General features: G+C 47.7%; 1 protein-coding gene across 1 annotated transcript in view; it reads left to right on the forward strand.

Moving 5' to 3' along the window:
• LOC138671448 (transient receptor potential cation channel subfamily M member 2-like) overlaps window positions 1–22,001 on the forward strand; it is a 348,271-nt gene that overhangs the window by 251,387 nt on the left and 74,883 nt on the right. Inside the window, exons 25-27 of the mRNA XM_069759624.1 lie at window positions 10,217–10,304; window positions 10,675–10,756; window positions 18,788–18,939. Coding sequence (XP_069615725.1) covers window positions 10,217–10,304; window positions 10,675–10,756; window positions 18,788–18,939 — 322 coding nt within the window. The remainder of the gene's footprint in view (window positions 1–10,216; window positions 10,305–10,674; window positions 10,757–18,787; window positions 18,940–22,001) is intronic.

Raw genomic sequence — 22,001 nt, forward strand, 5'->3', positions numbered from 1 at the left:
TAGCCCTACTATCACATACAATCTGCATTTAGCCTAGATACAGGTGCAGGAGCAGTGAGAGTGACAGAATACAGCCTCTAGGCAGGGCTCAGCGCTTCACAGTCCATAGCTAAATATACAGTATAGCAGCTGCACAAAACCTGATTTTTTTTTTTTTTAATTTTTATTATGGGGTGCAAAAATAAATAATTTTAAAAAATAACATGGGGTCCCCTATTTTGACAACCAGCCAAGCTAAAGCAGACTGCTGGGGCTGGTATTGTGAGGCTGGTAAGGGGTCATGGATATTGCCCCAACCCTCAAGAGTAAAAATAGCAACCTGCAGCCGAACCAGAAGAAGCTAATGTATTAGATACGTCAATTCTGGCGCTTTGCCCGGCTCTTACCACTTGGCAAGTGGGGTTCATATTTGTGGGGTTGATGTCACCTTTGTATTGTCCAGTGACATCAAGCCCACAGGCTAGTAGTGGAGATCTAGAAGACCCCTATCCATTACTAATCCTATAGTTATATGGTAAATAAACACACACCCGGAATAAAAACTTATAATTGAAAGAATGAAACAGACTCCTTTAAGTAATTTAAATTAAACCATACTCACGTCATCTCCCAGTCCACAGAAGCCAATGTCTTCTGTAACAGAACTAAAATGATAAACAACAATATTTCTCTACCACCCTCCCATGACAGCACACAGGAGGACGTCATCTCATCCTAATAGGGACAGGAAACACGAAAGAGGTCAAATAGCCCCTCCCACCTCCATTCCCCAGTGTTTTCCTGTCCCTAGATCTATGGTACAGCGGCGCTACTATAAATGATCTCCTAGTGCTGCAAATCTAGACAATAACCACAGTGTTGTCGGTAGGATAATCAATTTTCTAGTAATAAATTTGTGCAAAATGAGACCGGGAAGAAAATAATGTGTTTGCTGGGGGTAAAATGTAAAACTGTCAGCAGGCTAGAAAACAAATTGCACTATGCCCATAAGATAATTGCACTTAGCCCAACTGGATTCTTGCACCTTGCCCATCTGTGGATGAAATATATATATATGTCTATACAGTTAAACAGCCAACAAGGGTTAATGGCCACCTAGAAAAATTGTTATAAGACCTGCAATAAAGGAATACTTCTGTATGCCAAAGACAATAGAACAGTGAGGTGGAGTCGGCAGTGCTATGAAAGTCTTATTCTAAATAGTCCACAGGTTATTAATAGTCTAGTATGAAGGTTCCCACTCCTCTATACTGCGGGACCCTCGAGGTCCTTGATGAAAATCCTCATGCGGTCAATTCTGAAACATGCATGTGATTGCTGTAGTTGAACACATAGAAGCTGCCTCGGCAGATGGCAAAACTTCAAGCTATGTTCCATTCCCATTAAAGGGAAATATATGTTTGGGCCTGCATTGGATGATGTATTGGAGAAGGCTTCGGACAAGAAGAAGTTGCTGCCGGAGCCTAAGAGTGCCAAAAAGAGACCAAAAAGAGGTCCTTTCGGCCCCCTCAGGAGCAGTCTCCCCCGATATAGAGGTAGGTGGAGCTACCCCAAAGATGGCCAGGGCAGGAATCTATTTCTCTCCCAGGGCCAGCGTAAGAGTACACCATGACGCCCAGGGGAGAGTAGGAGGTCGTATTTCTCACTTCCTTCCAAAGTGGTGGGACATATCCACTAACTCATGGGTCCTAATGTCCATTCAGGAGGGGGTGAGAATAGAATTTCCCTCCTACCCTCCGCAGAGAGTAAAAGTTACACAGCTCTCTGCTCAGACACTCCAAAGAGCCCTGGAATTGGGCCTCAGAAACCTTTTAGCTTCAGGAGCAATCTCACTGAACCCAGAGACGGAGAAGAACAGGGGTCACTACTCCTGACTCTTCTTAATAAAGAAACCAAATGAATCCCACAGAGTTATAATAAATTTGAACCATCTAAACCAATACATCTGTTACAGGAGATTCAAAATGGAGTCAGTCAAATCTGCAGTCCCCCTGATAGGGAAAGACTTCACCATTGCGACGATTGATCTGCAGGACACACGTTTTCATGTCCCAATCCATCCAGACTATCGGAGGTTCCTGAGATTCGCAGTTGCCCAAGTTTAGCAAATAACTCATTACCAGTTCAAGGTGCTTCCATTCAGGCTATCTTCAGCTCCCCAAATATTTACGAAGATTATGGCAGAAGTCATGACTCATATCAGAGGTCAGCAGATTTTGTATCATACCGTATCTCGACGACTTTCTGCTGGTAGCTCCATCAGTACAGGCATTACAAGAGCAGATGCAGATGACGACTCAGATTCTGACGTCACTGGGATGGCTAATAAATCAACAGAAGTCAGATATCATTCCTGCCACAAGGAAATCCTTCGTAGGTGTTTTCACGGATTCTCAGGCACAAACATCCTTGCCCAAAGAAAAACAGATCCAACTGAGGACAAAGATAAACATCCTGCGGAGCAGACAGTTCGTGTCCATGAGATTTGCCATGTCAGTCCTCGGTTCCATGGCATCTTGTATCCAGTCAGTTGCCTGGGCCCAGGCCCACACCAGAGACTTGCAGAGTTATAGACCTAACAGCATGGGACGGTTCCCCCAGATCGCTGGACAGGAAGGTGTCAATACCAGCCCAGATAGGAGCCTCATTGGCTTGATGGGACAACCCAAGAAAGCTGAACAATGGAGTGCCTTGGATCCAGAACCCACTAGTCAACATAGAGGTAGATGCCAGCAAGAGGGGATAGGGGGTCTTAGTCTCCCAGAAATCCTTCCAAGGTCTCTGGTCAGCCGTAGTAAGCAAACAGTCTTCGAACTTCAGAGTGGAAGGCAGTGGAGGAGACCCTCAGGGCAGCAATCTCAGCGGTCCAAGGTACTCACTTGAGAGTCTATTCAGACAATATAACCACGATTGCACACCTCCATCACCAGGGAAGTGCAAAGTACAAAGACTTAAAAGTGATCTCGGCAAGAATGTTCTGCTGGGCCGAAAAACATCTTCTTTCTGTGTCAGCCCGTCACATAAACGGAGCAGACATCAAACGAGCCAACTTCCTGAGCAGAAGAGATATCCACCCAGGGGAGTAGAATCTAGACCCAGAAGTGTTCCAGATATTGACCAAGAGATGGGGTTATCCAGAGGTCGATCTATTTGCAGGGCACCAGAATGCAAAAGTGACCCACTATTAGTTTCTAGACCCAGACGACACATGTTTAGGCATAGACGCCTTGGCCCACCAGTAGCAATTCTGTTTGACTTACACCTTTCTTCCGATCCTGCTCTTGCCAAAGACTTTACAGAATATAAGAGATGAACAGACCAAGGTCATTCTAGTGGCACTCCTCTGGCCGAAGAGAAGCTGGTATGGCATTATAACCAGTCTGTGTAGGCGGTCCTCTAATCCTTCCACCAATTGGGAATCTCCAACACCAGGGATCTGTCTATCACTCGGACATAGAGAACTTGCATCTGACTGCTTGGCTTCTGAGTTCTCAATTCTGAAGGCCATGGGTCTCTCTGAAAGAGTCATCAATAGTGTTGAGCGATACCGTCCGATATTTGAAAGTATCGGTGTCGGATTGTATCGGCCAATATCCGAAAAATATCGGATATCGCCGATACCGATATCAATACAAGTCAATGGGACACAAATATCGGAATGTATCCTGTAATGGTTCCCAGGGTCTGGAGGAGAGGAAACTCTCCTTCAGGCCCTGGGATCCATATTCATGTGTAAAATAAAGAATAAAAAAAAAAATATTGATATACTTACCCTCGGACGCGCCCTGGTTGTAACCGCTGCAACCGCCATGCTTCCCTTCCTAAGAATGAGCGCGTAAAGGACCTTCGATGACGTCGCGGCTTGTGATTGGTCGCGTGACCGCTCATGTGACCACTCACGCGACCAATCACAAGCCACGACATCATCGCAGGTCCTTCACGCGCTCATTCTTAGGAAGGGAAGCATGGCGGTTACAGCGGTTACAACCAGGGCGCGTCTGAGGGTGAGTATATCAACATTTTTTTTATTTTTCTTTATTTTACACATGATTCTTCTTCCCGATACCGATTCCCGATATCGCAAAAATATCGGAACTTGGTATCGGAATTCCGATACTGCAAATATCGGCCGATACCGCAAGTATCGGGTATCGGAATGCTCAACACTAGTCATCAACACACTACAGAAGAGAAGAAAGGCAATGACAAACGCCATATACCAGAAAACCTGAAGGACATTTGTGTCATGGTGTGCATCAGACTGGCCTGATCCCCAGCAGGCCAATATCGCCCAGTTCTTAGATTTTCTTAGACCCAGTACCCTTAACGTGCAGGTGGCGGCATTAAGCTCTTACTGTGACCAGGCCCTTGCTGAACACCGGTTGGTAAGGCAATTTATGATGGCGGCTACAAGACTTCATCCTAGATCAATCAGTCTGGTCCCCGTTTGGGACCTCAACATAGTCCTTGAAGGACTAACTCTTCCACGGTTCGAACCCCTACCATCAATAATGTTGGACAGACTATCCTGGAAGACGGTGTTCCTGGTAGCAATCGCAAGGGACAGGCGTGTGGGGGAGTTGCAGGCTCTTTCAATATCAGAGCCCTACGTTAGGATATTGGGAGACCGGATGGTGTTTTGTCTGGATCTTTCATTTCTACCAATGGTGGTTAGAGTTTCATAAAAACCAGGATATAATAATACCTTCTCTTTGCCAAAAGCCAAAAAGCAAGAAAGAAGATTTCCATTCTCTTGATGTAAGGAGAGTGGTCCTACATTATCTCCAGATAACCAGAGAGAGGAGGAAAGATAAGAACTTATTTATTCAACCCTATGGCCAGAATAGGGGAAAGAAGGCATCCAAGACTTTGGTGGCAAATTGGATAAAGAGAGCAATCATTGAGGCTTATCAGATTCAAGATCTCACACCTCCAGAGAAGTTCACAGCTCATTCCACCAGAGCAGTAACAGTTGGGTGGAAAAAGCTAGAGCTTCCATCGAGCAGCTATGCAGAGCTGCTACATGGTCATCTGTCCACACCTTTTTCAGGCATTATAGACTTGATTTAACAACCGTCAAGGATCAATTATTTTGGGAAAAAGATTCTCCAAGCGGTTGTCCCTCCCTAAGCATTAGTCTTGTGAGAATTCCTCCTGTGTGCTGTCATGGGAGTTTTTTTAGAGAAAATAGAATTAGACTTACCAGTAATTTGGTTTATAATAACCTACCATTACAGCATGGGTAATTCCCACCCCTCTACTCAATTATTGGATCTAGTAGTAATAAATAATATGGTTAAGCATTCATACTATTCTGGTCCTTTATAACAACATTGGGGAATGGAGGTGGGAGTGGTTATTTGACCTCTTTCATGTTTCCTGTCCCTATTATTAGGATGAGATGACATCTTCCTGTGTGCTGTTGTGCTAGGTTATTAGAAACCGAATTACCGGTAAGTCTAATTCTATTTTAACACTAGTTTGTTTAGAAGATAATAATAGTTTTTTCCTGCAATGGGTCTAGCTCTGCTATGTCTAGATGGCAGGCTGCATTGTTGCATGATGTGACTATACAGCCTGCCATCCAACAGAGACACTGAGCATTGTGTGCTATCGCTGCTCAGTGTCTTACCGTGAACTCCTATGATCTGTAAAAACTAGTGATGAGCGAGTATACTTGTTGCTCGGATTTCCCAAGCAATGGTCTCCAGTATTTTGGCGTGCTCGAAGATTTAGTTTTCGTCACCTCAGCTGCATGATTTGCGACTGCTAGACAGCCGGAATACATGTGATAATTCCCTAACAAACAGGCAACCCCCACATGTATTCAGGCTGTCTAGCAGTCGCAAATCGTGCAGCTGCGGTGACAAAACTAAATCTCTGAGCACGTCAAAATACTCGGAGGACACCCGAGCATGCTCATCACTAGAAAAAAACCACAGCAGCAGAAGGTTTGGTGTGTCAGTTTTGGTCTTGCAGGAAGAGAAGGCTCTGCAGAGCTCATCCTGTATGAGGCAACACAGGGCCAAGAGGAGCCAAAAGGCCTGGCACCCTAAGTGTACACAGCAGTGCAGTAGCCCACGGCAACTGGTCACGGACTGTCTTTGTTTTCCCGGCTGCGATCCAGAGGATCCGATTTACTTTCTGTTTGTGAATACGCTGTTCATTAAAAGAGACTTCACTTTAAACTTTTCCTTGGTCACTGCCTCATCTCTGCACAGTGTGGACACCGCTGCACTACACATGATCAACAGAGAAGAACGAGGCTAAGTGCCAGATTTGGCATTTCACCCAGGTGTGCGCAGTCTTTGTATTTTATGACACAGACTTTTCCCGGGTTTTGGGCAGGTGCGCCCAGTCTTTATATTTTATAACACAGACTTTTCCTGTGTTTTGGGCAGGTGTGCGCAGTCTTTGTATTTTATGACACAGACTTTTCCTGGGTTTTGGGCAGGTGCGCCCAGTCTTTGTATTTTATGACACAGACTTTTCCTGGGTTTTGGGCAGGTGCGTTCAGTCTTTCTATTTTATGCCACAGACTTTTCCCGGGTTTTGGGCAGGTGCGCCCAGTCTTTATATTTTATAACACAGACTTTTCCTGGGTTTTGGGCAGGTGCGCCCAGTCTTTGTATTTTATGCCACAGACTTTTCCTGTGTTTTGGGCAGGTGCGCCCAGTCTTTCTATTTTATGCCACATACTTTTCCTGTGTTTTGGGCAGGTGCGCCCAGTCTTTGTATTTTATGACACAGACTTTTCCTGGGTTTTGGGCAGGTGTGCCCAGTCTTTCTATTTTATGCCACATACTTTTCCTGTGTTTTGGGCAGGTGCGCCCAGTCTTTGTATTTTATGACACAGACTTTTCCTGGGTTTTGGGCAGGTGCGCCCAGTCTTTCTATTTTATGCCACATACTTTTCCTGTGTTTTGGGCAGGTGTGCCCAGTCTTTCTATTTTATGACACAGACTTTTCCTGGGTTTTGGGCAGGTGTGCCCAGTCTTTCTATTTTATGACACAGACTTTTCCTGTGTTTTGGGCAGGTGCGCCCAGTCTTTGTATTTTATGACACAGACTTTTCCTGGGTTTTGGGCAGGTGCGCCCAGTCTTTGTATTTTATGACACAGACTTTTCCTGTGTTTTGGGCAGGTGCGCCCAGTCTTTGTATTTTATGACACAGACTTTTCCTGGGTTTTGGGCAGGTGCGCACAGTCTTTCTATTTTATGCCACAGACTTTTCCCGGGTTTTGGGCAGGTGTGCCCAGTCTTTCTATTTTATGCCACATACTTTTCCTGTGTTTTGGGCAGGTGTGCCCAGTCTTTCTATTTTATGACACAGACTTTTCCTGGGTTTTGGGCAGGTGTGCCCAGTCTTTCTATTTTATGACACAGACTTTTCCTGTGTTTTGGGCAGGTGCGCCCAGTCTTTCTATTTTATGACACAGACTTTTCCTGTGTTTTGGGCAGGTGCGCACAGTCTTTCTATTTTATGACACAGACTTTTCCTGTGTTTTGGGCAGGTGTGCCCAGTCTTTCTATTTTATGCCACAGACTTTTCCCGGGTTTTGGGCAGGTGTGCCCAGTCTTTCTATTTTATGACACAGACTTTTCCTGTGTTTTGGGCAGGTGCGCCCAGTCTTTCTATTTTATGACACAGACTTTTCCTGTGTTTTGGGCAGGTGCGCACAGTCTTTCTATTTTATGACACAGACTTTTCCTGTGTTTTGGGCAGGTGTGCCCAGTCTTTCTATTTTATGCCACAGACTTTTCCTGGGTTTTGGGCAGGTGCGCCCAGTCTTTCTATTTTATGACAGACTTTTCCTAGGTTTTGGGCAGGTGCGCCCAGTCTTTGTATTTTATGACACAGACTTTTCCTGTGTTTTGGGCAGGTGCGCCCAGTCTTTGTATTTTATGACACAGACTTTTCCTGGGTTTTGGGCAGGTGCGCGCAGTCTTTGTATTTTATGACACAGACTTTTCCTGGGTTTTGGGCAGGTGCGCCCAGTCTTTCTATTTTATGACACAGACTTTTCCCGGGTTTTGGGCAGGTGCGTTCAGTCTTTCTATTTTATGACACAGACTTTTCCTGTGTTTTGGGCAGGTGCGCCCAGTCTTTGTATTTTATGACACAGACTTTTCCTGGGTTTTGGGCAGGTGCGCCCAGTCTTTCTATTTTATGACACAGACTTTTCCCGTGTTTTGGGCAGGTGCGCCCAGTCTTTGTATTTTATGACACAGACTTTTCCTGTGTTTTGGGCAGGTGTGCCCAGTCTTTCTATTTTATGACACAGACTTTTCCTGTGTTTTGGGCAGGTGCGCCCAGTCTTTGTATTTTATGACACAGACTTTTCCTGGGTTTTGGGCAGGTGCGCCCAGTCTTTGTATTTTATGACACAGACTTTTCCCGGGTTTTGGGCAGGTGCGCCCAGTCTTTCTATTTTATGACACAGACTTTTCCTGTGTTTTGGGCAGGTGCGCCCAGTCTTTCTATTTTATGACACAGACTTTTCCCGGGTTTTGGGCAGGTGCGCCCAGTCTTTCTATTTTATGACACAGACTTTTCCTGGGTTTTGGGCAGGTGCGCGCAGTCTTTGTATTTTATGACACAGACTTTTCCTGGGTTTTGGGCAGGTGCGCCCAGTCTTTCTATTTTATGACACAGACTTTTCCCGGGTTTTGGGCAGGTGCGTTCAGTCTTTCTATTTTATGACACAGACTTTTCCTGTGTTTTGGGCAGGTGCGCCCAGTCTTTGTATTTTATGACACAGACTTTTCCTGGGTTTTGGGCAGGTGCGCCCAGTCTTTCTATTTTATGACACAGACTTTTCCCGTGTTTTGGGCAGGTGCGCCCAGTCTTTGTATTTTATGACACAGACTTTTCCCGGGTTTTGGGCAGGTGCGCCCAGTCTTTCTATTTTATGACACAGACTTTTCCTGTGTTTTGGGCAGGTGCGCCCAGTCTTTCTATTTTATGACACAGACTTTTCCCGGGTTTTGGGCAGGTGCGCCCAGTCTTTCTATTTTATGACACAGACTTTTCCTGGGTATTGGGCAGGTGCGTTCAGTCTTTCTATTTTATGCCACAGACTTTTTGTGTGTTCTGGGCAGGTGTGCCCAGTCTTTCTGTTTTATGACACAGACTTTTCCTTGGTTTTGGGCAGGTGCGCCCAGTCTTTCTATTTTATGACACAGACTTTTCCTGTGTTTTGGGCAGGTGCGTTCAGTCTTTGTATTTTATGACACAGACTTTTCCTGTGTTTTGGGCAGGTGCGTTCAGTCTTTGTATTTTATGACACAGACTTTTCCCGGGTTTTGGGCAGGTGTGCGCAGTCTTTGTATTTTATGACAGACTTTTCCTGTGTTTTGGGCAGGTGTGCCCAGTCTTTGTATTTTATGCCACAGACCTTTCCTGTGTTTTGGGCAGGTGCGTTCAGTCTTTGTATTTTATGACACAGACTTTTCCTGGGTTTTGGGCAGGTGCGTTCAGTCTTTCTATTTTATGCCACAGACTTTTTGTGTGTTCTGGGCAGGTGTGCCCAGTCTTTCTATTTTATGACACAGACTTTTTCCGGGCTTTGGGCAGGTGCGCCCAGTCTTTGTGTTTTATGACACAGACTTTTCCCGGGTTTTGGGCAGGTGCGCCCAGTCTTTCTATTTTATGACACAGACTTTTCCTGGGTATTGGGCAGGTGCGTTCAGTCTTTCTATTTTATGCCACAGACTTTTTGTGTGTTCTGGGCAGGTGTGCCCAGTCTTTCTGTTTTATGACACAGACTTTTCCTTGGTTTTGGGCAGGTGCGCCCAGTCTTTCTATTTTATGACACAGACTTTTCCTGTGTTTTGGGCAGGTGCGTTCAGTCTTTGTATTTTATGACACAGACTTTTCCTGTGTTTTGGGCAGGTGCGTTCAGTCTTTGTATTTTATGACACAGACTTTTCCCGGGTTTTGGGCAGGTGTGCCCAGTCTTTCTATTTTATGACACAGACTTTTTCCGGGCTTTGGGCAGGTGCGCCCAGTCTTTGTGTTTTATGACACAGACTTTTCCTGGGTTTTGGGCAGGTGCGTTCAGTCTTTCTATTTTATGACATTTTTTTCTGCAGCTTTATGCACATTGTATGCAGTTGGTGAAGATTATCCAGTGTTCGGTTTGGTCAGGTATCCGGTGCTGCTTGCTTCGGTCTCTGTCTCACGTAATGTCTTCATCTTGTGTCCACTGTGCAGCGTCTCCACCATGATGCGGCTATTTAAAGTGGAGAAGGGCAGTGTCGGCCATCAGCTGGAGTCCAGGCTGTCCGCGCTGGAGGAGCAGGTGAATTCACCACTTTAGTTACATTTTTTTCTAAAATTCATCCCAATGGGCCTCCGAAAATGAAGAAAGTAAGATCTGCATCTGGCGGTAGAGGAAGCAGATTCACACCATTACTTTTGCCATTTTCTGTCTTTTACCCATTTCACCATATCATGAAGACCACAACCCTCTGAAATAACCCTGCACCTGCTGAGCACAGGTTTTATTTCAGTTTTAGTGTATACAATAATTTGTGCAATGAATTATTAAATGCACACAATTATTACTACATTCCTCCTTTATGTTTCCAATGCACCAGGCGGCCTCGAAGATGGGGTGTGCCCACAGTGTGTCCGATGTACAGCTAATGCCCTCTATTCTCTCCTGACAGATGGTGCAGTCCTCACGATACATGAACTGGATCATCTCTGCCATGACAGAGAAAGGATTCAGCAGCAAAACTCGAATATTAGGTAAATTATCATGTACTATGTGGTCTCCTGACACCTCCCACTGTCGGCCACTTGACACCTCAGACTGCTAGCCACCTAACATCTGACTGCCAGCCACCTGACACCTCAGACTGCCAGCCACCTGACACCTCAGACTGCCAGCCACCTGACACCTCAGACTGCCAGCCACCTGACACCTCAGACTGCCCGCCACCTGACACCTCAGACTGCCAGCCACCTGACACCTCAGACTGCCCGCAACCTAACATCTCAGACTGCCAGCCACTTGACATCTCAGACTGCCAGCCACCTGACACCTCAGACTGCCAGCCACCTGACACCTCAGACTGCCAGCCACCTGACACCTCAGACTGCCAGCCACCTGACACCTCAGACTGCCAGCCACCTGACACCTCAGACTGCCAGCCACTTGACATCTCAGACTGCCAGCCACCTGACACCTCAGACTGCCCGCCACCTGACACCTCAGACTGCCAGCCACCTGACACCTCAGACTGCCAGCCACCTGACACCTCAGACTGCCAGCCACCTGACACCTCAGACTGCCAGCCACTTGACATCTCAGACTGCCAGCCACCTGACACCTCAGACTGCCAGCCACCTGACACCTCACTATTGGTTGCTTAACACCTTACTTCTGTCCATCTAATATCTCACTGCTGTCCACTTGAGAGTGTTTCAACACAAAGAATACTGACTACTCATAATTTTGTAATCATTCATGTACATCAACTTTTTTTTATTTTAATTACTTTTCAACAAAATGCGTGAAGTTTATCAAAACTTCCCATTATCGACATTCTGAGTCACAGCGATAACTCTTCAGCACCCCTCTATTCACTGTGCGGTTTCTCCTTGCATCAGGCCATTGCGTTAGTCTACCCCTGCATGTGAGCATAGCCATAGCCGGTCTCTGCAGGAATTAACCCTGCCAGATCCTGCAGAAATTAAGTTCCCTGGCCTATCCTGTCCTAGAAGGGCCTTTATTAGGCAGCTCTGTCTACCCCTCCCTGCCCGAACATTGGTTTCCTATACTTTTAGCACCCATTCATGCGTTCCTTGTTATTCCACTTACCGTCACTGACCCAGATTGTTTACCCGTCCTGTCTGACATCTCCTCTCCTGACCTCAGCTATGTTTACTGATCCTGTGCTGCCTGCCCCAACTTCAGTCTGTTTGACTGCGTCTCTGCCTTACCCTTCTGAATCTTGAAACCATGCCTCTTACCTTCCGGTCAGCTGCTGAAGGTCTGGGGACTGCCCAGGTGAGGTGGCTTCTGGCAGCAAAGCCTAGCCTCACCATCAGATGCTCTAGCGAATACCTAGTAGTCACTTAATTAAGCCCCTCCTAGGTAAGCCCCCCCATGGCGCAGTGTGTCCATACCAACCAGGGTTACATTACATTTGTGCCATGGACTCCGGAATCTCCAGACGACTGTAAAAGTGTTGCAAAAGGAGGTCTGCTCTCGCTGTGAATGTCAGGACCAGTTGATGCAGGCCAACAATATGGTGGCAACCCAGCTGCAGGGCCTGTTCACCGCTAAGTCCACATGTACCATGTTCAGCCAGCCCCCTTCTGGACAGTCAAGCACTACGAGGGTTCTGCCCTATGGTCAAGTTTCTGGTGGAATTGCTAAGCTCCAGCTTCCACTTCTATCCTGCTTTGATGGAGACCCTAATGAAAGCCGTTGTTTGATTAACCAGTGCAAGATCCACACTCCCCTCTTTTCGTTAGATAACACTAAGACAGCATTCGTGGTGTCTTTGCTGTCTGGACAAGCCCTGGCCTGGGCAAACCTTATTTGGGAGCATAGTAGTCTTGAGACCCGCGATGTTGAGAGGATCCTCGAAATGTTCCATGTTTATTTGAGGTTCCAGGTCATACTTCTTCTGATGCCTCGTCTTTGTTGAGCCTAAGGTAGAGCACGGATTCCATCGCCTAGTATGCCTTGCGCTTCCGTACCTTGGTGGCTCAGTTGGCATGGAACGAAGAAGCTCTGGTGGCTTCCTGGTTGAATTAAGGGTGAGCTTTATGCCAGAGACTTAACCTCTTTACTAGATGCCATTATACAACTGGAAATCAGGATTGATCTCAACTTCCATGAGCAAGCTCTGGAACAAGCTTCAGTGTCTCCTTGTGCCAGAAGATCTCCCAGGCTGGCTCTAAAAGGCTTCTTTGCTTTTGCAAGTGACACCACTAGCTTCCCAACTAATACAGGTTCAACGCACTACATTTTCTATACAGGAATAACAGCAGAGGTGCAGAGAACATTTGTATGTATTGTAGCGGCACGGGAATTTTCGTTTGACAGAAACAATGCCAAGTGAGACAGGGAAACGTCGGCATCTAGGGTTGGCCCGAAAGACGACCCTAGGTGAGAGTAATTGCTCTTCAAGACTAATGTCTGAAGTTATCTTGAATTGACAGGAGAGGTCCCTCTCAATCTCTGCTCATTTGAATTCCGGCTCCGTGATGACTTCATTCATCTATATCTCTTCCATTGACTTCAGCTCCCTACACAAAGGCTGGAGTCCTTCAGTGCTGCATCACCCGAGAAGCAGTTTCTTTTGGAGGTAAGTGCCGTTGCCGGCGAAATCTCTCTTGCAGTTTTTACTCCAAACTGTTTTCACTGGCTGAGCTAAATTATGCTATTGGAGATTGTCAACTTCTGGCTATCGGGACGGTTCTTGAGGAGTGGAAACATCTACAGGAGGGTGTCAGCTCCCCAATGATTTACATGGATCGTAACAATCTGACCACCTTGCAGTCAACCCAGCAGTTGAAACTCTCATCACATCATCATCCAGATCTGGATTATTGAGGCAGCCCCTGACCTTTTAAAGTACATTCCTATGGTCAAGACCTTTGTCCTCTCTGTTAAGCAGAAAGAAAATTCTGTCCTGGAGACATGAGTCCAAGTTTGCCATTCATATGGGCATACATAAGTCCACTGAGCTGATTACTCACCTCGTCTGGTGACTCTTGATGCTCCAGTATGTCCAGGACTTCATAAACACTTGTTCACAATGTGTTAGAAACAAGTCTCTTGGCTTCCTCTACCCTCTGCTGGTTCCTTCTGCTTCCTGGCAACATATCACTATGGATTTCATTATGGATCTGCCCCTTTTTATGTGAGTTGCAACACCATCTGGGTTGTGGTTGCCTGGTTAGCTAGGATAGATTATTTCGTACCTTTGGCCAGCTTCCCTTCCACTCCTCAGCTCATCATGCAAGTTTTCCAGCATGTACTTCGTCTGCAGGAACTCCACATAGTCTCTGGTCATGGAGTCCAGTTAACTTCTAAGTTTTGGAGAGCCCTGTGCAAACTTTTTAATGTCCACCTGGACTTCTCCTCCGCATACCATCCGCACATCAATGGGCAAGTGGAACGGGTAAACCAGATCCTTGAGAGCTATCTTCATCACTTCATCTCTGCCCTTCAGGATAAATGGGTACAAGTACAAGAACCCTCTCCTATGTCTACTACTTTGGGGTTCCTGCAGCTGCTGCCGTTTACGGCAACTTCTCAGAACATTCGTCTGAAGGTGTCTTCATATATGTTTGCTCCTCGGTACCTTAGTCCTTTCAGAATTCTCAGACAGGTCATACCGGTACTCTATAAATGTCAGCTGCCACAAAGTCTAAGGATCCAGAATGCCTTCCAGATAAATCGCTTGAAGCCAATAGTCGTGAATCGATTCTCCAAGGTTCGTTCTCCTGCCCCTACATCCATTGCTGAAGGCTCTTTGGATGTGTTAAAGGTAAAGGATATTTTGGGCTTTAAGAAGGTCGGCGAAAAGACTATTTGGTTGTCTGAAGGGGTTTGGTCCCAAAGAAATGTCTTTGGAGCATGATTTGAACATCCACACCCCTGTCATCCTTGAGAGGTTCCTCCAATGTACTGGCCAATAAAGGAGGGTATATAAGGGGGGTATTTTCACAGTGGTAACTCATATGCCTCCTCAGCGCCCCTCTACTCACTGTGCAGTTTGTCCCCACATCAGGCTGTTCCGCTAGTCTACCTCATGTTGCACTGCTCTATCTGCTTGTGACATTTATGTAGAATTAAGGTGGCATGCCCGGTTTATGCAGGAATTAACCATGCAAGGTTCTGCAAAGATTAGGTTCCCTGGCCTTTCCCGTGCTAACAGAGCCTTTATTAGGCAACCATCCTATGCTGTTAGCATTCATGTGTTCCTTCTTATTCCACTTACCGTTACTAACCTGGCTGTTTACCAGTTCTGTCTGACACCTCTGCTCTGACCTCAGCTACGTTTACTGATACTGTACTGCATGCCCCAACGTCAGACCGTTTGACTATGATGATGCTTCACCCCTCTGTACCTTAAAAATATGCATCTGACTCTCTGGTCAGCTGCTGCAGAGTCGGGGACTGCCCAGGAGTGGCGCCCGATGCGCAATGGGTCCACACCCACCAGCATTACACTGTGACTTTTCCTCTTGGATCAATTGGGTCAGCTGTGTGTATTTTCCTCTGCTCATTGCATTCACACCTCCTCTCTCTGGGGCATTCTACAGTCCTCTCCTCGGTGCTCTCTTGTGTCCTCTCCTCGGTGCTCTCCTGTGTCCTCTCCTCAGTGCGCTCTTGTGTCCTCTCCTCAGTGCTCTCCCGTGTCCTCTCCTCAGTGCGCTCTTGTGTCCTTTCCTCAGTGCGCTCTTGTGTCCTCTCCTCGGTGCTCTCCTGTGTCCTTTCCTCAGTGTGCTCCTGTGTCCTCTCCTCAGTGCTCTCCTGTGTCCTCTCCTCAGTGCGTTCCTGTGTCCTCTCCTCAGTGCTCTCCCCTGTCCTCTCCTCGGTGCGCTCTTGTGTCCTCTCCTCAGTGCCCTCCTGTGTCCTTTCCTCGGTGCTCTCTTGTGTCCTCTCCTCAGTGCTCTCTTGTGTCCTCTCCTCAGTGCTCTCTTGTGTCCTCTCCTCAGTGCTCTCTTGTGTCCTCTCCTCAGTGCTCTCTTGTGTCCTCTCCTCAGTGCTCTCTTGTGTCCTCTCCTCAGTGCTCTCCCGTGTTCTCTCCTCAGGGCGTTCTTGTGTCCTCTCCTTGGTGCTCTCCCCTGTCCTCTCCTCAGTGTGCTCCTGTGTTCTCTCCTCAGGGCGTTCTTGTGTCCTCTCCTTGGTGCTCTCCCCTGTCCTCTCCTCAGCGTGCTCCTGTGTCCTTTCCTCAGTGCTCTCTTGTGTCCTCTCCTCAGTGCGCTCTTGTGTCCTCTCCTCAGTGCTCTCTTGTGTCCTCTCCTCAGTGCTCTCTTGTGTCCTCTCCTCAGTGCTCTCCCGTGTTCTCTCCTCAGTGTGCTCCTGTGTTCTCTCCTCAGGGCATTCTTGTGTCCTCTCCTCGGTGCTCTCTTGTGTCCTCTCCTCAGTGCTCTCTTGTGTCCTCTCCTCAGTGCGCTCTTGTGTCCTCTCCTCGGTGCGCTCTTGTGTCCTCTCCTCAGTGCTCTCTTGTGTCCTCTCCTCAGTGCTCTCCCGTGTCCTCTCCTCAGTGCTCTCCCGTGTCCTCTCCTCAGTGCTCTCTTGTGTCCTCTCCTCGGTGCTCTCCCGTGTTCTCTCCTCAGTGCTCTCCCGTGTCCTCTCCTCAGTGCTCTCCCGTGTCCTCTCCTCAGTGCGCTCTTGTGTCCTTTCCTCAGTGCTCTCCCGTGTTCTCTCCTCAGTGCTCTCTTGTGTCCTCTCCTCAGTGCGCTCTTGTGTCCTTTCCTCAGTGCTCTCCCGTGTCCTCTCCTCAGTGCGCTCTTGTGTCCTCTCCTCAGTGCGCTCTTGTGTCCTTTCCTCAGTGCTCTCCCGTGTCCTCTCCTCGGTGCGCTCTTGTGTCCTCTCCTCAGTGCTCTCCCGTGTCCTCTCCTCGGTGCGCTCTTGTGTCCTCTCCTCAGTGCGCTCTTGTGTCCTCTCCTCAGTGCTCTCCCGTGTCCTCTCCTCAGTGCGCTCTTGTGTCCTTTCCTCAGTGCGCTCTTGTGTCCTCTCCTCGGTGCTCTCCTGTGTCCTTTCCTCAGTGTGCTCCTGTGTCCTCTCCTCAGTGCTCTCCTGTGTCCTCTCCTCCGTGCTCTCCCGTGTTCTCTCCTCAGTGCGTTCCTGTGTCCTCTCCTCAGTGCTCTCCCCTGTCCTCTCCTCGGTGCGCTCTTGTGTCCTCTCCTCAGTGCCCTCCTGTGTCCTTTCCTCAGTGCTCTCTTGTGTCCTCTCCTCAGTGTGCTCCTGTGTCCTCTCCTCAGTGCTCTCTTGTGTCCTCTCCTCAGTGCTCTCTTGTGTCCTCTCCTCAGTGCTCTCTTGTGTCCTCTCCTCAGTGCGCTCTTGTGTCCTCTCCTCAGTGCGCTCTTGTGTCCTCTCCTCGGTGCGCTCTTGTGTCCTTTCCTCAGTGCCCTCCTGTGTCCTTTCCTCAGTGCTCTCTTGTGTCCTCTCCTCAGTGCGCTCTTGTGTCCTCTCCTCAGTGCTCTCTTGTGTCCTCTCCTCAGTGCGCTCATGTGTCCTTTCCTCAGTGTGCTCCTGTGTCCTCTCCTCAGGGCGTTCTTGTGTCCTCTCCTTGGTGCTCTCCCCTGTCCTCTCCTCAGTGTGCTCCTGTGTCCTTTCCTCAGTGCTCTCTTGTGTCCTCTCCTCAGTGCACTCTTGTGTCCTCTCCTCAGTGCTCTCTTGTGTCCTCTCCTCAGTGCTCTCTTGTGTCCTCTCCTTGGTGCGCTCCTGTGTCCTCTCCTCGGTGCTCTCCTGTGTCCTTTCCTCAGTGTGCTCCTGTGTCCTCTCCTCAGTGCTCTCTTGTGTCCTCTCCTCAGTGCTCTCCCGTGTGCTCTCTTGTGTCCTCTCCTCAGTGCTCTCCCGTGTTCTCTCCTCAGTGTGCTCCTGTGTTCTCTCCTCAGGGCGTTCTTGTGTCCTCTCCTCAGTGCTCTCTTGTGTCCTCTCCTCAGTGCTCTCCCGTGTTCTCTCCTCAGTGCTCTCTTGTGTCCTCTCCTCAGTGCTCTCCCGTGTGCTCTCTTGTGTCCTCTCCTCAGTGCTCTCCTGTGTTCTCTCCTCAGTGTGCTCCTGTGTTCTCTCCTCAGGGCGTTCTTGTGTCCTCTCCTCAGTGCTCTCCTGTGTCCTCTCCTCAGTGCTCTCTTGTGTCCTCTCCTCAGTGCTCTCTTGTGTCCTCTCCTTGGTGCGCTCCTGTGTCCTCTCCTCGGTGCTCTCCTGTGTCCTTTCCTCAGTGTGCTCCTGTGTCCTCTCCTCAGTGCTCTCTTGTGTCCTCTCCTCCGTGCTCTCCCGTGTTCTCTCCTCAGTGCTCTCTTGTGTCCTCTCCTCAGTGCTCTCCCGTGTTCTCTCCTCAGTGCTCTCTTGTGTCCTCTCCTCAGTGCTCTCTTGTGTCCTCTCCTCAGTGCTCTCTTGTGTCCTCTCCTCAGTGCTCTCTTGTGTCCTCTCCTCAGTGCTCTCTTGTGTCCTCTCCTTGGTGCGCTCCTGTGTCCTCTCCTCGGTGCTCTCCTGTGTCCTTTCCTCAGTGTGCTCCTGTGTCCTCTCCTCAGTGCTCTCTTGTGTCCTCTCCTCAGTGCTCTCTTGTGTCCTTTCCTCAGTGCTCTCTTGTGTCCTCTCCTCAGTGCTCTCCCGTGTTCTCTCCTCAGTGCTCTCTTGTGTCCTCTCCTCAGTGCTCTCCCGTGTTCTCTCCTCAGTGCTCTCTTGTGTCCTCTCCTCAGTGCTCTCTTGTGTCCTCTCCTCAGTGCTCTCCCGTGTCCTCTCCTCAGTGTGCTCCTGTGTTCTCTCCTCAGGGCGTTCTTGTGTCCTCTCCTCGGTGCTCTCCTGTGTCCTCTCCTCAGTGCTCTCTTGTGTCCTCTCCTCAGTGCTCTCCTTTGTCCTGTCCTCAGTGCTCTCTTGTGTCCTTTCCTCAGTGCTCTCTTGTGTCCTCTCCTCACTGTGCTCCTGTGTTCTCTCCTCAGGGCGTTCTTGTGTCCTCTCCTCGGTGCTCTCATGTGTCCTCTCCTCAGTGCTCTCTTGTGTCCTCTCCTCAGTGCTCTCCTTTGTCCTCTCCTCAGGGCGTTCTTGTGTCCTCCCCTCAGTGTGATCTTGTGTCTTCTCCATAGTTCACAGTGCCTCCTCAGATTCTGATGCTGTATTAACCTCAGATACCACAGGAGACAAGAAGTGTCTGTATCACGTGAACTCTAGGATATTGCAATATCCAGACTATAAAGTAGTCCGACAGCCAGTGCCGGATGAGCTTGTGCCATGGAAGGTAAGCAGAGTATAATGTATGTGCTAATTTTACATATATGTGTATGCAGCGCCGGACTGGGACTAATATTCAGCCCTGGCATTTGAAGTCACACAGACCCACTTGTCACATGGTGACTGTATAATATCTTTGTACACTTGTAGGTTACAAGAAGTGAGGGGAGTGTAACACGACTATATACCATATAATCACAGCTGTATCCAGCATTACAGCTCAGTCCTATTTATTGCTTTTAGTTGCAGTACCAAGAAAAGTCGCTACTTTACCTACATAACTAGATCTCATAGATAATAAAGGGATTGAGATGACCAAAGGCCATGGAACCTCATTCTGATGCTCCATAATAGTCGCCTACAGCCACTTTTGGTTCCGCTGCATGACGAGACCCGGTGACTCTGAAGAGCGGTGACATCAGTAACGTCACCGCTCTTCAGACATTCCGGGTCTTGCGCTGAGCTCGGCGACTGAAGAGCGGTATTGTTACTACCGTCACTGCTCTTCAGAGTCGCTGGGTCTCGCCAGGTCTGGGCTAGTAGTAGGGGTAAATACCAAGGACAGATATCTTAAGGGCATAAATCACCTAATATAAATCATAAACCTACCCTATAAAAACCAATTTTTATTATTCATTAATAAAACCAAAAGATAGGTTACTAAAAACCAAAAAACACCGTGAAATGACAAACAATCCCAACACCTGGGATATTAAGGGAATCCCTAGCACTGTACCTATGCTGTCACCTTCCTACCAGCGGGGGTTGGCACCCTATGGGAAACGTATTGGCGCCCCCGCTTAACGATGGCCCTAGTGGCCCTAAAGATACCATGAGCCGCAACCCTCCCCAGATAGGGAATAAGGGGCACCTCTAGGTCTATACAGTGATCACTCCTACACAACGAAGGGTAACCCTAATTCCCCAATATATGTGCAAACTAAAACCAAATGATGAACACAATTGGCGTATGGTGGTAATATTATGCATATAAATCTCTCTTATTGATCCCAAAAGGGTAACCATAGAGAAGCATCAATGATACATATGGCTAACCCTTTAGACAAAAAAGTACCATATAGGCATGTCTAATCCTAATGACAAAGGTTTGCTGCAGTCCAAACCATGCCTTGGTGGCCCTTTAAAAACATGAGCACAAATTCCGACATGACATGAAAAATGTATTGGTACTCATCCAAGCATATCCACCCGCCACTTCCGCCTCAACGCGTTTCGCCCCTCTGGCTCATCAGGAGGCCCGCTGTAGAGAAAGTGTTCCGATTTTGATATGATGCTTACCGATAGATAGAGCCCCTCCATTTAAATAGTCCCGCTCTTCTCTCTCTCCGCTTGCACTTCCGTTAGGAAGTTCCTAATGTCCCCTAGGTGTTCCCCCACTCTTCTCCGTAACTCACGTTTCGTCTTACCTACGTAGTCCCTTGGACAGGGGCAAGTGGCCTTATAGACAACACCAGTCGTTTTACAGTTGGAGAAGTCTCTTTGGTAGAATTTTTTACCCGTGGATGAGCTCTCAAAAGATTTATTTGGCTTCATCCACTTACACATTTGGCAGTTGGCAGTGGGGGAACACCTGGGGGACATTAGGAGTAGTAGGGACACCCCCCTGGCTAAACATATGAGATCAGTTCATGGAGACCAACCAGACAATATTTATTTTATGATCATTGAAGTTGTAATACACAATTGCAGAGGTGGAAACTGGGATAAGTCCATTCTTAGAAGAGAATGTGAGTGGACATTTAGATTGGACTCACTGGTGCCCAAAGGTCTAAATGAACAAATGTCGTTTGCATGTTTTCTGTAGGCCTGGGATGTGGCTTCAACATAATGGGTTAATTCTCCCATTTGGACTGTGAGTATAGAAGCATAGAAAAGCTAATAGGGAAGTTCTGAACTCAAAAATCCCCCCCCTGTGTTGGGGTCATACATATGGTTGTAAACCGATCTTTAATAAAAATCCTCCAGGGGTTCCGTTTCTGTTTTCTCTCCCCCCTCCTCTTTAGCCATAATAGTTATTACAGGGTGGATTATATTTCATTTAAAATTTTATCAAACTGTCGAGAAAAATATTTGCACTTTGCTGCATAATTATAATAACAATGTATTCATGTGAATACATTTAGGGGTTTTCTTTATATATGAGTCCTAGAGGAGAGGGAAAACTGTGCTTTTAATCCATGATATTGCCCGTAATTTGCCTCCCCCGTGGCTGTCTAATTATAACTATGGGCCAACCCGAGGACGTGACTCACTATAAGTGTCGCCCCTCTGTTCTATCTATGCAGCGGTTGTTTGGCTTTTACCTGTCTGTATAATAGAGGGTTAATAATTCAGCGGCAGCCATCTGACAGCATGGAGTTAGGATCGTTTACTACGTAGGGCGCATGCGCTATCGCCTATCCATTGAAAAGCCTGATGATATTGTTATAGCGCAGCCCTTCTGTATTCTACTGGCCGCGTTCCACATTGAGCGTGCGCAGTTAAATCTTATGCGTACCAGCTGGGGCATGAGCAGTGGGATGTTTCCCACAATACGGCGGGGCCACGGCACTTCCGGTCTGATGTGACGGAAGTGCAAGCGGAGAGAGAGAAGAGCGGGACTATTTAAATGGAGGGGCTCTATCTATCGGTAAGCATCATATCAAAATCGGAACACTTTCTCTACAGCGGGCCTCCTGATGAGCCAGAGGGGCGAAACGCGTTGAGGCGGAAGTGGCGGGTGGATATGCTTGGATGAGTACCAATACATTTTTCATGTCATGTCGGAATTTGTGCTCATGTTTTTAAAGGGCCACCAAGGCATGGTTTGGACTGCAGCAAACCTTTGTCATTAGGATTAGACATGCCTATATGGTACTTTTTTGTCTAAAGGGTTAACCATATGTATCATTGATGCTTCTCTATGGTTACCCTTTTGGGATCAATAAGAGAGATTTATAAGCATAATATTACCACCATACGTCAATTGTGTTCATCATTTGGTTTTAGTTTGCACATATATTGGGGAATTAGGGTCACTGTATAGACCTAGAGGTGCCCCTTATTCCC

Source organism: Ranitomeya imitator, chromosome 3 (genome assembly GCF_032444005.1).
Source record: "Ranitomeya imitator isolate aRanImi1 chromosome 3, aRanImi1.pri, whole genome shotgun sequence".
Classification (NCBI taxonomy): Eukaryota; Metazoa; Chordata; class Amphibia; order Anura; family Dendrobatidae; genus Ranitomeya; species Ranitomeya imitator.